Source organism: Pagrus pagrus (assembly GCF_965226575.1).
Source record: "Pagrus pagrus genome assembly, chromosome: 8".
NCBI lineage: Eukaryota > Metazoa > Chordata > Actinopteri > Spariformes > Sparidae > Pagrus > Pagrus pagrus.
Genome location: NC_140192.1, coordinates 22,444,881 through 22,460,194, shown reverse-complemented (window position 1 = coordinate 22,460,194; position 15,314 = coordinate 22,444,881). Strand labels below are relative to the sequence as shown.

Genomic DNA, 15,314 nt, shown 5'->3' with positions numbered 1-15,314 from the left:
ACGTACACATGTCCAAGAACATCAGCTAATTTATTCTGAGCTGTTTACAGTTGCAGGCGAAAGTGTAAAAATAGTAACATATTGTTACCCAGACACACAAAAAAAAAAAAACTGACTTGGCAAAGCTAAACCCATGCTACCAAAACATTATTGCTTTCTTTCAAAAACAGGTTCTCGCTTTAAACAAGAAATAAAATAACTAGGATTGAATGTGGTGCTAACATTAACAAAAAGGATTCACAATCTTGGGCATAACATTAAAAATATGAACTACAGGGTTAAAATTAATTGTATTTTAATGTTTTGTAAATTAATGTTTTGCTCACCTGCTGCTTCATTGTTACACTTTCTCATCTTTAAAACACTTGGTTCATAATGTTTATACACAGACCTGAAGCATTCATATATGGGAGAATTATTCTTCCCTGAATCTTGCGTTTGATGAATGACTGACATGTAATTAATTAACTAGGTACAGCTCACAGAATGGGGACTTGCTGACCTCTGTACACTGGTGAACAATACAGAGACTCTCCATTTTGGTAGATTTTTCCACCATAAAAAATTCCAAGGAATGTATTCCAAGGTTAACAAGGATATTTGTTTGCATTATGCATTTAAACCAGGACGCCATACAAATGAGTGCTTTGTTTTAGTGCAGCATGCAAGGGAGCTTCATTGTTGGTGTTTTGTGGAGCTCCGTAACGTGAGGTTTTTAAATCAACCGTTAAATGAGATAATATATTTGTTTGTCACCTACCACAGTCACTGTTATAGCTCTGGATTTGAGCAGACATGTAACAATAAACAGGTTGTCAACTTTGCTTTATTACTTAGACTGAATCCTACGCTATACCCCAAATACACACAGCGTGAAACACAGATCTCGTTATGCCATTCATTGTCTTGTTGAATCAAGCAGGTGTATAAAATGCATAAACCAGTCTTGGTCCCGAGGTGGATTTAAATCCAGTGCTTATCAGTATTCTGCACAAGCAAACGTTCCACTGGGTTACACTGGGTGAGGCTGCTTAGCTGTATTTTTGGTTTGGGTTGCAACTCATTGCACTAAAACATACATTTTATAGCTGTGGTATTCTTCCGTTACGTCACAGCTGTACACAATGTTTTCTGTGTATCTATAGCAACCCCAGCCATGTGGATTTGTTGCTGTATGCCTTTAAGTCATCTACATTATTTACATCGCCTTGTTGATTTAATTTACAGATACCCCTTACGTCCTGGTGTCTTATCACACCCATCTATAGATATGGAAAAAGCAATTGAGATGTTTCATGTAGATGGATGTATGGGCTTTACTATTCCATTCTTAAATAACACTGTCTATGATGACAGGGGTTGTGAGTGGCTAAACTAGACAGGGAGGGTGTTATGATAAACAGACTATGAGCATAGGCCATGACAGCGTTGATAGGATACAGTGATTCTATCAGCTTAAGGAATGCCCTGTCATGTCAGTACATGAACAGTGAGCAGCACAGTGACGTCCTGGTTCTCTCCTGTACTGACACTCAACTCTGGACTAGTCACTTATCTGTCTGCATACAGTTCCTCCACAGATACTAAAACAGGCTAACAAATGCAAACAAATCTATATAGTGTGACCAAACCTAACATGCATGGCATTTTTCACTAGCCAAGTCACAACTACCTGAATGAAACCAATAAGGTTTCAAACTGCTGAGGTGAGTGAGCAGGAGGAGACACCCACACTGTCATCCTTCACCACCCTCAATGCCCACATCCTGAACCTCACCATCACACAGAACACAGTTTAGGCACTTTGTCATGAAGAGGGGCGAGGGCAATCATTTCAGCTATTGTGATGAACAGTTGAATCAGTCACACACAGTGTCAACACACCTGTAGCACCAAAACATCCACTAAAATGCACATTTTATCATATCATCCTATACTTTTATGGTGTCGGCCATAGTGTTTTTAAATATACTGTATACACCTACTCTCTTTGCACATGCTGCTGTACAGTTATGCACTGTAGCATTTATCACTTTAACTTCAACCTATTTCTTCAGTTGTTGTTGTTGTCCTTATTTCTAGCTGTATGTCTTTTTCTGTGGCGTACACTCAAAGCAATGTAAATTTGATGTGGATACATTCTTACATGTTAATTCTGATTGTGTTACTGGGACCATATGAGTTACTAGGTTAAGTAAGATGCATAGTTCAGCTAATTGTGTCATGCTGTCAACAACAGTATTACTGCACACTGCTGAACTCAAACATGCCCAAGCCTAGTGAGCTTGGCAAAACACCAAAACATCGGGCTTAGGCTCCAACAAGCACAGCGGCGTGATTTATTGTGTATCCTTCTGGCTATATTTTTAAGGCTGAATGCCTTTAACAATATTGCATCACAAGAGGACAGGACTGACATACTCCTTGTAGATTGTGCCTGTATTGTTGTGCAACATAAACCCTCACTGTGGCTTACTCTCAGCTTATAGCTTTTGATTGAAAAGAACAACCTGTGGCAACATGAAGTCACAGGATGTGAACAATGTCGTTTTTAATCTTACAACTAGAAAGAGATTTAAATTATCCAAGAGAAACTGCACAAAGATGACCACATTTGTAGAGCATTTTCTATGGGTTGCTGTGTTTTCAGTGACTGCACACAAGAAAATATATGTATATCATGCATTTATGTATGTATGTAACTGATGTTTTAATTAAATGGGCAACAGCTGTTATAATAATTTAAATGTGGCAATATAAATAAACTCTAGCCTTAACAACATATGCTGTGTACTTTGTTTGGGTTATTAATGTGCACTCAACTCATAATTACAGTATTTTATGGTGCTCTAGTCTAGAAGATAGCAATACCAGCATAAGCATGTTGTATACCCCCCATAGGAGAAATTAGGCGATGACTTATAAATGGATTGAGAAAATGACTGACATTAACATCAATAGACTGTTCCAAGTAAAAACAAACATCTACATCATCATCCTATAATCAAAATAAACGATATTTAAATTATGTTATGTGCGTCAACCGAGGATGGAATTACTGCTAAAACAGCACAGAAGTTGAAGCAATGACAAGCTACAGTTTGAAAAGGACAAGTCTTCGGAAAGATTTTGGGCTCAAAATGAGGACACCACATACTCTACTGACCAAAATCATTCAAGCGTAGCCATTTTTAAAAAGTAATGATACCCAGAGTATGTTGGGTAAGACTTAACCATTTAATAAGCCTCAGTAATGGATTGCTGAAGAAGTTGTACATTATCCATTCTTTAAATACTGTGATATATTGATATTAAAATTAAGTTTTAATGAAGATTCAAGGTAAGGTAAGCAAAGATTCTACTCTTTGTGCCCATCCACTTTATGCACAGCTTTATTGTTGCCACATGCCAGAAAACTGACAAACTGTTTTGTTTGCATTTTTTCTGTTTGCTAGAGCCAAGTCTCTAGGGGCAGTAAGACCAACAGAACAGACAGATTGCAGTGACTTGAGTGAGTTGGACCTCATCTCTCTGTCAGTCTGTCTGTCTGTCTCTCATTATGCTCCTTGGAAGCTCTCTCTCTCTTCAGCTTCTGTCTCCATCCTTCATCTTTTTCCATCTTGATGGATGCGGCTGTACTCAAACATCTCCACAGACGTACTGTCAGCCCTCATCAGTATCAAAAAGTAATGAAACATTGCATTACTGTACATTAGCAATGCACCTCGGGGGAGCTGCAGACTTTATATACGGGGTACTGAGCACAATATGTTTTCTACACATACATTTGTCATCCAGTAAACACGCCACTAAGATTTTCAAATCAAGCCTGAAATAGGTAAGATTGTCTTGAAATCGCATATTACCATGTAGTTACACATGTAATATGACCTTTTCTGACTTCAATGTGCCGGTTCTGTGAATCGTGTGATTAGACAATTAGCTACATACACCATTATATCACCATTATAGCAAGTGTTTGACTAAACAGTTAATGACACCAAAAGTCCTATAGCAAATGTCCGGTGATTGTGATTGCACTGAATAATTAGATGAGCAGTTGGCTGAAAGACATCACACCGAAAAAGTCCCCTGCATAATAATTAAATGATAAACTACACACACGAGTATCCGTTATTCAAATAATATTTTTTAAAACTACAGTAGATTTTGAATCCTCCAATAGAAAATAGATTTTTTTTTAAAAACTGGAGCAGTCAGCTGTTTCTACCAGACCATTGTTAAGGATGTGAGGTTAGACTTGCGGTGTGATTTGATGCCCCACTTACGCCAAGTTCGCCCTTTGCTGCATCTCCCTCCTGCGTCCCGTGGTCTCACAAGGTGCACCAATTCCACAAATACTGCTGCTGGCCAGGCAAAAACTGTGAGCACCGACGTGGAAAGCAGAGCAAAGGCAGCTCTAAATCCTTACAAGGCATGATGATGTGACCCTGCTGCTGCCCTGATACAGTCATCTCCCGTTGCAAGGGTCAATACTCAACATCCATTGAAGTAAGATGAACAGGAGGACACAACGATGCAGACTGACATTCCACATTTATTGAATTGTGCTAATTTGAAGAAAACTGGAGGATCATGTCTAGTTCCATTATCCTTTAGACGCGCATCTGAAGAAGTTGATCTTTCAGAGACTGAGGCAAACGGTAGCCATGTAGTCTTTGCTCCCACTTCATCCTGCAATGACTTTCTTTTTCGCTTACCCTTCCCTCTTTCTCTCTCATAAAGCCACGCATCATGAGCATGCTGCCTATTGGCTTTTGAAGCAGTGGGACAGCAAGGGTAGGGAGTGGCATCTCTGCACACACAGACGACTGTATGAATACACATTTATGTGCTGTCCATGAACACTCGAATACACAGATGTGCATTAGTGGAATTGAAACAAACAACCCTGTGACCTACAGTGGCCTTTGGGAGTACTTTAACATACCTGGCTTCAACTATGCTTAAAGATTGAAACACAGTGACATGAAATGCTCTCACATTTTTTTTCAGACTGGTTTCAATTCCTAACCCTACACCAACGATTCTTTTAGCAAATGAACAGAGATTTGAATGTAAAACTACATGGGTTTAGCACTAACCAAGCAGCAAAACAACTATTATGTGAATAGGGACCTCTTAACCATTTATTTATATTTGTGTGGTCAAGTTCCCACAATGGAAAGATAAAAAGGTGGAGCGCATTGGAGGTCTGACAGTAGTATTGAATTGGTTTTGTTTTGCTTTGCACATGACGGACTGCCACAGCTTGTTACCACAGTCAGGGCAGGAGAGTGACAGCACACAGTGGCAGACTTAAACTGTACAGATGGCGAGAAGGGAACGGGACATCCATGAATCTTCAGCCTTGCTGAACCTGAACGCTAACCAACCATCATCATTTTAATGCTCAGCCAGACACACAGGGACCAGAGCCGACATCTCAGCTTTCCTGCTGTGAATCAGCCTCCCTGAAATAACATCATTACATCAGTGATAATAGGCTTCACTGTCATCTACCCATACCATATTCCTGGTGCTTCTGATATCTACAAGCAGGGGTGTCCAGTTAAGAACATTCTCTTCCAGCAGAATTTAAACCATCACTTAATTATACAAACATCCACCAGGCAGACAGAACAGCTTAATAAAAATGGAAATGTGCAACACTAGCTTCCAGTTGTGTGGCATGTCTTTTGTACAGGTAACAATGCAATGACACCACTGTTATAAAAAACACATTTATTATATATGTGCAGAAAGTCATGTAAGAAGTACCATAGTACTTAAGCCTAACCTGGCACTGTAACATTTTCTACATACTCAATTCATAATCACGAACACCTAACTAATGCGAAAAGTCATTCAAATCAAAAGTCCAGTGCATTGTCAAACACAACTGAAATACTTCTGAGGATCCTGTTAAGGCCACAATGAGCGGCTCAGAAGTCTTGAAAACAGGATGCAGGAGAGAAAAGGCAGGGCAATGTGGGTATTGGAAGGGCATGACAGGACATTGCGTAACACACTGAAAATGCATGGAAACCATAGGCTCTACCTTATCAATGCACAGCACAGAGTTTACACTAATAAAAATGGGACTGGTATTTCAATCAATGGGTCTATTAAACCAACCCAAAGCATGTGCATCCTTGGCTATAAAGGATGGGTGACTGAGTGGACAGCTGAGCAACGAGGTACCAAATAATTTCATGTATGCTGCAATCCTCTATGTAACTTTCCAGCTAAAGTATTGGAGTAATTTCAAAAATGTTCATCATTAATTACAGGCTTAATACTAATTGGTGAGATCACCGTTCATCAAAACTGTGCAACGACCGATCAAATCCCATTACTAAGACCCTACTTTGTTATAAAGCGATGTAACATGTTGGCTAGTGAGAACAATCGCCACCCAGGAATAACCAATTAAGTAGTGAGGGTACTCAATGAACGCTAGTTACAGAGGTGTTTCCACAGCCAACTGCTAAATCTGTTAAATTCATTCACATAGCCACTGATCTTCAAATCCAACTTTTCTTTCCTCCGTTTCTCCTTCCTCCTACCACCACCTCCTCAGGGAAACCCTTTATGACTCAAAATCCTTGCTAATCTTCGTGGAAACTCAAAATCAACGACTCGTTTCCCAACGCGCTGTTTGTTTAAACTCAGGCACCGGGCCAGAGGTTTCTAATGGCAGCAGGAGCAAGCACTGTTAGAGCCACATCACATCTTCACTCCCATTTCTTCGTTAAGCTATCATCAGTGTGAAATTCTTACCAAAGTACTGCATCCATTGTTAATGACACCGTGTTGTACAGAGGTGTGAGTGTGACTGCCGTTTGTCTCGCTCACTCTCATTTTCACTCTTCTGCACAGTGCAAATGTGCCACAGTGGGACTACTTCCAACAGTGTGGAAGTTTTCCACCATCACTCTTCCAACATGCACTTTGCAGGCTGCTAAAATAACTCAAAGGAATACAAGATCAGTCTTGGAGTGCGATTACAGAAGGCATACACAGCTTGCTACACAGCTGAACGGGCAGGGTGAGATTCAGAATCATTCAGGGTAGTCAGCTGTGAATGCAACACCCATAGTTGCCAGTTGTAAATGTTGCCACTGGCATATGCTATTGTAGTCACGAAAGGGAAAAACACATATGAGTGTCGTGTTTATACAGAGATTGGATGATCACATACGTTATATGACACAAGATGAGTTGATTTATGCCATAAAATGTGGCCTTGAGTTTCATCTTCTTGCCTCCAGGCCAGAACTTAAGCAATGTCCATGACCGTGAAGATTTTGCCTGAATCGCTGTATATTACATCCGGCATCATCTATAGGACAGCACAACGAGAAGAGACAGTAACCTCGCAGAGTGTCCACATCTCAGCCCCGTCTATCATAGCAGATCAGAGGCACATCCTGAAGCAGGGACAGATCTTTGCCTTAACTGGGTCACTGTTACAAGGCAAAGGCAGCACCTTATAACTTGTCTGTACTCGAGAAGCATCCACTGCCAGACAGGAGGATGAATGAAGGCTGTGTGCATAGCTCTGCCTCTGGCCTTGCTTCTGTTGCCAGTGGCAGGTGTTCTCATGGTGAGCACACGTTTGTACATTAACAACTTGACCTCAATGTTTTTTTAATGTAAACCTTAAAACAAAAACAAAAATTAGATCGGAAGAGCATTTTTTTTTTTTGCCAATTTCCTCCTACAGATCTACTTCCTCCATTTTGATGTGGACAAAGTTCATTATCCATAAAGGCCATAATGGTAGGCCTCAATTTGGTAAACACCGTCACACACTTTGCAACACCTATTAGGAAACTGCGGGCTAATTATAACTAGAAAAGAAAGGTATGTGGTCAAGCTCTCTCATGCTCATCACCACTATGAGCAATTCACTGAAACCACAAACCCAAAATTGACGAAAAGCCTTGCACAAGTTGGTTGAGTAAACATGTCAGAGTAGGCCAGAGACAGTCAGAGCAGATTCATTCTGACTCTCACCAGCGCGTAGTGTTATGTCTTAGTGAATGTGGCTGAGAAACATTTTACTACAAGTCTCTCATTGTGAAACAAGCAAGACCACAGAAAATCAATGACATTCATGCACAAGTGACAACTGTTCCACAGCTTCACTGGCAAAACCCTGCAAGTTGATAAACTGGAATCCAAATGCAAACCCATGAAGAAGTCTGTATCCTGTTGGCAAAACTACCATTTCCACAGAAGTACTGTAAGAACTTCGATTCAAGTCCAGTTGAATCCAGCTCGGGTTGTTCATTACCAGTACAGGCAAGACTGGTGAAATGCTGGCCTTCCCCTTCCTCTCTAATCTGACAGGGAGATATAGAGTGGCTCCTAAAATAAGAGCTGAATTCACACTCTAGGCCTACTCACTTCCATATCTTACAGTATGAGGGCCAGAAATGACAAAGCTCAGCAGTTCTCTAATGAGACTGTAACAAATGGGAGGGCCGTATTTAGGTTATTACAACACCAGCACACATGGGTTTGGGCATGTGCTTGTGTGCAAGTCTGATAAATTCATAGAAATGCCTGTAATTACAGATGCAATCCTAAAATACAATGTTTAGGATGCATTTCTATGCTGCAATCAAAAAAGGCTCACAAACACCCTGTTGTACCTGTACCTTTACATCACAAACTGAACTCCATACAGTCCGTACAACTGTGATCGGACCCGATGATGCAGCCATGAGACAAATAGATTTTGAACAGAAAAGGCACAAATAAATATGCTTACCTAGATAACAATACACTCACCAAGACTAAGTAGGAACTTATCACCTGCAACTTTTCATCAAACCAGTTCACTTTAGCTGCCTCTGCCATGCCATTGCCATGCCTTCATGGAGAAACTGATCTGCCAGTTTAATTTTTGATCATGAACCTGATCAGATGATGATGAAAAGGCTGCACAAATAACCCCCCCACTAGGTGGATGAACAAAAAAACAGTAAGACATAAGGAGTTAGGACAATACAACAGCCCATTACATTTTTCTATCTGATACAGGCATATGTATACTGCAGTTTTGTGAGGCTTTGTTTATGTGTCTTCTATGTTTAGTCTCCTCTAATCTATGTAATCTAAAAAGATCCACTGTTATTACGTTTAATCTTTTTGTTTGGCCATTTGTTGAATTATGTCAAGAGGACCAGGACCAGGAGAAGCAGTTTGTTTGATGGCATTTCAGCCGACACTGATAGCCAATAATTACTGTCCTCTCATGGTCGATACTGATAAAATTACTGATCATTTCAAATTTTTGTATTTTAAAAAGATGTTCCTAATCTGTAGATTATGTGCACCTGTCTCTGTGTTTATTGGCAGATTGCAAACCAACTTTTAAGGTGCAAACAGCCACCTGCTGTATTGGAGTTTGTAAATACTGTGTTTGTTATGCCAGTGAGAGCACTTAGGCTTCATACTATCATGTCTGTTTATCAGCAGATTCCATATATAATGTTAAATTGCCGATAATATAAATTATAATAATGCATCCTGCATCCCTTTGTGAAGATACTGCATTTTGGCTTTTGAGTGCATCAATTCTCATTGTAAGGTTCATGATGTTGATTGAAAAACATATGAACTGGATATTGATACTATCCCGTTAGCTTTACTGTGAATAGGGGTGTAACAGTTAGATCCAACTAGGGATGGGATGATCAAAGATTTTATTGCGGATCACAATAAGTTGATTGTGAATTTTGATTATCTGGATAATCGTGACTCAGAGTAACGGTGAATATCCTCACATGAATGATTTGAAAAAGCCGTCTAGCTCGCTGACACACAGTCCCATTGGATCCCTGATATATTTTGAATTGCCTAGGCATGTTACCCAGGGAGGAAGACCTGGCTTGCACATTGCATGTGTTGTTAAAGTGGTGTTGTATGTTTTTGCGCAAGTTGTGCAAGGTACTTACTTTAAAGTTTTACAAACATGTTGTAATGTTGCCAAGATCCAACAACAATCTGACTTTAGTTTGACTGTTTAAACAAATCAATGCATAATTGTAATACTGCAGAAAAGTAGAACAAGTTCGTAAATGTAGAAAAGAAAAGACAGTAGGTCAACAGGTTTTGGGACTGTGGCATGGCCACAACTGTTGAGTTACTGACTATAAACACCCATTGTACATGGAGTAATGATTGTGGGCTGTAAATGTAGAGCCTGACTGATGATACCTGCCTGTAGCACAAGTCACTATTGAACCTGCACGAGTCAAATCAGACATCAAGTGTTAACAGGAAGGAAGTCAACCCAAGAAAAGGTACAGGATGCTTGATAATGTTGATATCTAGGTTTGAGTGTAGTGGTAGTATACTCACTGGTTAGTGGGAGGTGCAGAGAGGGGGAAGACCACCTCTTCTTCTTCGTATTCCGGTCCATCCTGCATGTCGCTTTCATCCATAGTGCCGCCGAGCCCCCCACAGCCTGGAGGGGGAGGAGGTGGTGGTGGCAGTGGGGGGAAGGCAGAGGGCCCATCAGGGCCTGTTGATGTGGGTGAAATCCGACTAGCTGGACCCTCCGAAGTGGGAGAGGAGCAAATGCCGCCCACGGTCCCTGAGCTTGTTCCTTGGAAAACTGAATGTCCACCTCCTGCTCCGCCACTCCCTGTTGCGGACAGCACAGGTCCGGTCATATCCCCACTAGACATGGGATAGATTATGCTCATGTCGGGAAGTGAGTCCGGAGAGGTGTTTGAATGTTGGCGGAAGGCTGGTGCTGGTCCTTGTCCCAAATCAGTGACTCGCACTCTGCTCGACTTGGGATAGTAGGGGAAAGGGGCCGTCTCCGGGCCTCCTCCGCCTGCCACCCCTGTCCCTGTCGTGACCGAGCCCGTATCCTCAGTGCTGACCTCCGCAGCCATCATATTAGGAGAATATGTAGAGGGGAAAAAGTCCAGAAGGGAACCTGCCCTTCCCCTCCGTCCTTACAATACTCCTTCAGTGTTTGGGCTCCGGGGAAACAACACCAAAAGTTTCTCCAAAACGCGTTTAGCTAGCCAGCTAATATTAGCCGACAAGCTAACTTAGCTTACTTGGCTGCACTAGCGGGCGTTAGCTTTACCTCGCATTCGCTCGCTGCACGATAGCCAAGCTAACGCTAGCGGGATGGCTAACGGCTCCGAGACACTTGATGAGTTCTTGCTCGCTATGTCTTCATTGTTTCCTGAGTTTAAAGTTCACACAGACACGCTATCTGGAAACTAACATTTACACCGTTTCAAACAGAACATCAATTCACCAATATTTCCTGTTTGTTTTTTTGTCTGTTCGGACTTCACCCTCGGCACCAGGCAGACCACTTGTCGGGGAGTGTTGTTTTATTGTCACTGTTGTGTGTAACCCCCGTCTTTTTTTTCCAGTGTTGTTGTTTTCTTTCCTTCTTGAGTTTCCAGCCGTCTCGTGTAGAGTCCACAAACGACCCGGCCCCTATCGCCCAAATCCCCGGAGCGGTGTGTTGTTATAAGCGAACTACCATATCGTAAAACCACAGTCAATTATTCTTGCGCATTCAAGCTAAGTTCGCCTTTATTTCTGGGTTTCAGGGCTGGTGGTTCGCCCGCTGCTGCTGCGCTCGCTGCTCTTCTCCCCTCCCTCTCCCACTCCTCTCCAGTCAGCGAGCAGACGCAGCCAAGTGAGCACAGAGCGCCACCGGCCCAATCCATGCCATCTTCAATCAGCGCTCCGACAAATGCTGCTTGGATCCTAATTGATATTCAGATAGATTGAATATGATCGCTTAAAATACAGCTTCATAATGTTTTAATGCAGATGGACGGACCTGGAGCTGAAAGGCTGCCTCTAAATAGGTGCATGTTTTCCATCTGTATCTATTGGTTAGCCTATGTTGTCAATGTGATTCATTAGGAAATTGATTGTGATCTGTGTTATGTTTAAATCCAAGCTTTCTTCCTCTTGAGATGTCTAGTCCACTGCTGGATTGACATCATTCAGGAGTTCATAGCCTGTAATATTCATTCATTTCTGAATGCTGATGACTAAATTAAATATGTATATGGTCCAGTGGGAGTTTTTAATGATCGCTTTAATACACTGCTGAAGACAATCTGATTATGGCTATCGCGTTGTGACAGAAAGTCTATCTTTGTACAATTATAGACCGAGTAATCCATTTTCATTTCACTCATTTGGCCTCTGCATTCTGTTAAATAGACAAGTGGCTGCTTACTTAGGATCCGAAAGTATTAGGACAGTGATACGTTTTCAATTATTCATCTTCATGTTGGGATAAACTGTAACTGTTTGTATAAAAAGGTGCCCATTTTTAGGACCACGTTCCTCAACTTGCAGGGTAAGCAACCAGACATGTGTCTAACTGGCTGGAGACAAGACAAGACAGACTGAAAACCAAAATACCCCCCAAACCAAAAAAAGATGACAATAGCCACAGTGCAGGCCTGAGAGAGCATCACCAGAGAAGATGACACATGTGTGCTAATGTCTGTGGGCAGTACGCTTAATAATAAGTGTGCTGCAGGTCTCACCTAACATCTTTATTGGCTTTAAATTCAACTTTAAACATTCCAGTTTCTCTGCAGGCCTGGAAGTTGATTTGTAAGCTCCAGTAAGTCAGCCATGAGCTAACCTTGACCCGATCAGAGCTTACATAGTGTCGAACAGCTCCAGCCGTCGGCCACTGTTGCTCTCCACCCACCACCTCTAGCCATGCCCTTGGTGCAGCTGCCATCACCATTCTACCTCCACACTGATCCGTCTTAGAGCAACTGGCGCTGTAAGAAAAAAAAAAAAAAGGATGTCTGGACCACTTTCTCATTGCTCGCTGGAGTTTTTACTTTCTGTCTGAGTCATTTTCTCACTTTATAAACCCTCATCTTTCAAGACAGAGAGATAAACACAGTTATAGATCAGCATTTTAAAGCAAAGGTGGATGACCTCTGCTGTCACTTCCCATCTGTGCAAACAACATTTTGCTTCTTTGCAGTGTTTTGTTTCTTTGATCTAATGTAAGTAACCCCCCTCCTCTCCTTCACTCTCCCTGTTCCATGAGTGGTCTTCTCGTGACGAATGGCTCCTGACATGCATCATGACAGAGGTGGACCGGCCGCGGTGTGAAGAACCATACTGCCACTTAGGACCAAGCACACCTCGCATTCTCATGGGGCTCTCGGGGAGCTGATGCCTATGTTCTCCACTAAAGCACGGCCTCTCTTAAGTCCTGTGACACAGAAGGTCAGTGAACTGTGAAATGTAGAGGCTGACATTGACTTGACATGTAACCATAAAAGCCACTCCACTCGAAACGCACAAATACGCAGTTGTAAACACGCAGACATACATGAAGCACTCGCCATAGACGTACACTCAAGCGTGCTCATTAAGCACGTATGGCACTCCACAGTGTAAGTGGCCTCTCAGAGTGGCACAACAGCCTGGTCTTTTTTTTCTTCATCAAGACAGCATTGCCCTGGCCTGCATTTACTGTATGGCCGTGCCTTAGGCTTCAGTGCATCTAGGTCCAGTAGCCCACAGTTGTCATTTGGCCTTATATGGTGAGCACTGGGGTCTTCCTCTCGGTCTCTGTGTGGCAGTGTGACTGTGTCCTGCGGATCCTCCCAGACTGAGCGTAATGAGATTGCCGACAGGATGTAGCTAATCGCCTTTCCTTGGCAAACGATATGAGAGGGCCAGCTTCATACCTGCTGGGAGGTGAAGTAACCAGCCGCTACCATGTTTGGCCTCAACGGGTGACTCTGTGTGTGTGATGGAGTATGAAAAAGGTGATTTCATACCTGTGGAGGTTAAACATTTGAATCCAAAGTCCGACCTCAAGATTTCAAACCCGGTGCGCATGTGTATTCTGAGATTGTGTCTGTCTTTGACTTCGGTTCTGCGTCTCTGCATGTGTGTTATAGGAGGCACTGACAGTCTGCCAAGGGGAGGAAGAGTGTGTGAAGGAGAGCGGCAGGGCAGCCTGGCTGTTCTGCTCCGTTTCACCATAACTGTGCTGTCAGATTTGAGGATGGGCGCTGATTTGGGTACCACAGGAGCCTGACTTGTTGTCAGCTGAAGGCTCTCATCCATATAATTTGTCATAGTGTCATAACACCTCAAAGGCAGCATGGGAAGATCTCCAACTGCCTACACCTTCGGACAAAATTACCTTTTTCTTTTTTTGCATTTACTGACATTTTGCCTGTAGAGAGTATTGTATAACGAGAATGGCACTCAGCAGAGAGCTTACCTCCACCATGGCCCAACAGTCCGCTTTATCCACATGAAATACGATTGATTTTTGTATTTTGTATCATGTATTTTTCTCTGATAAATCAACCAAAATGTTGACAAACGCCCTCTCGCAATGTTAAAGGCACTATATGTAAGAATGTTTGTTGATTTAAAAATTAACCAAAATTATCAGCAGAATGTGAAAAGAAGAAATATTTGATGTTATGACATCTGTGTATCATTATATATAATATATACATGAGATATGTATAGTGCACCTTTAAAGAAAGTGAGAAAAAATTCTTGGATCCAAAAACATCTCCTCCTTGGCAAAGTTAATAATGACATTTCTTAAGTAAGGTCCCCTGCTGTTCTGTCCTCACTGCCATATACAGGTATGACAGATTGAAGCGGTAACGATATGTAAGGCTGTACGTGCATGTAGACTTCCTTTCTGTGTCTCTCTTTCTGTCATCCTTCTCACAAACAGACCACACACACACACACACACACACACACACAAGCATACAAACACCGTGCTTAACAAAATCTTCATAATGTGTGTCAACCCACTACCCCTTGGCGTCTCATTTAGGAGCTAATGTGGCGAGTGTCAAAGGTAGAGCACACACATTAACCCATATGTTACAGGCTTCTAGATCGGTGCACAAGCCACACTTGCCCTCTCTTCCTCGGCTAAATCAGAGGATACTCGTGGGCACATCGGGACTCGTGTGAATAAATAACCAGATTAACATAAAAGTTTAAAAAAGGGAGTGAGTGACACACGGATGGATAGCGTGAGCAAAGGTCCTCAGGAGAACTGGGCTAGGTTTTTCAACATTCATGGGATTTATGAAACATCCCCATGCCATGTTCAATGTTAACTGGATGCTTAAAATTTCATGTAATTACCAATGTGAATCTCCAGATATGCATGAATCTTTCAGTTGTCATCTGAAAAAATTAACTCTTTCTGTGAATTTGTCTCACATCGTGCCAGGATGTACTGTAGTATTCAATGTTACATGTACATCAGATCACTTTAAAAT

General features: G+C 41.9%; 1 protein-coding gene across 2 annotated transcripts in view; it reads right to left on the bottom strand.

The window, feature by feature from the left end:
• The window catches only part of LOC311261609 (ras GTPase-activating protein 1-like), a 30,346-nt gene extending 18,706 nt beyond the window's left edge, over positions 1 to 11,640 (bottom strand). For both annotated transcript variants that reach the window (XM_084360399.1, XM_084360400.1), the window contains exon 1: positions 10,378 to 11,640. In XM_084360399.1, coding sequence (XP_084216525.1) covers positions 10,378 to 10,922 — 545 coding nt within the window. In that variant the 5' untranslated portion in view covers positions 10,923 to 11,640. The remainder of the gene's footprint in view (positions 1 to 10,377) is intronic.
• Between the last annotated feature and the right edge of the window lie 3,674 nt (positions 11,641 to 15,314).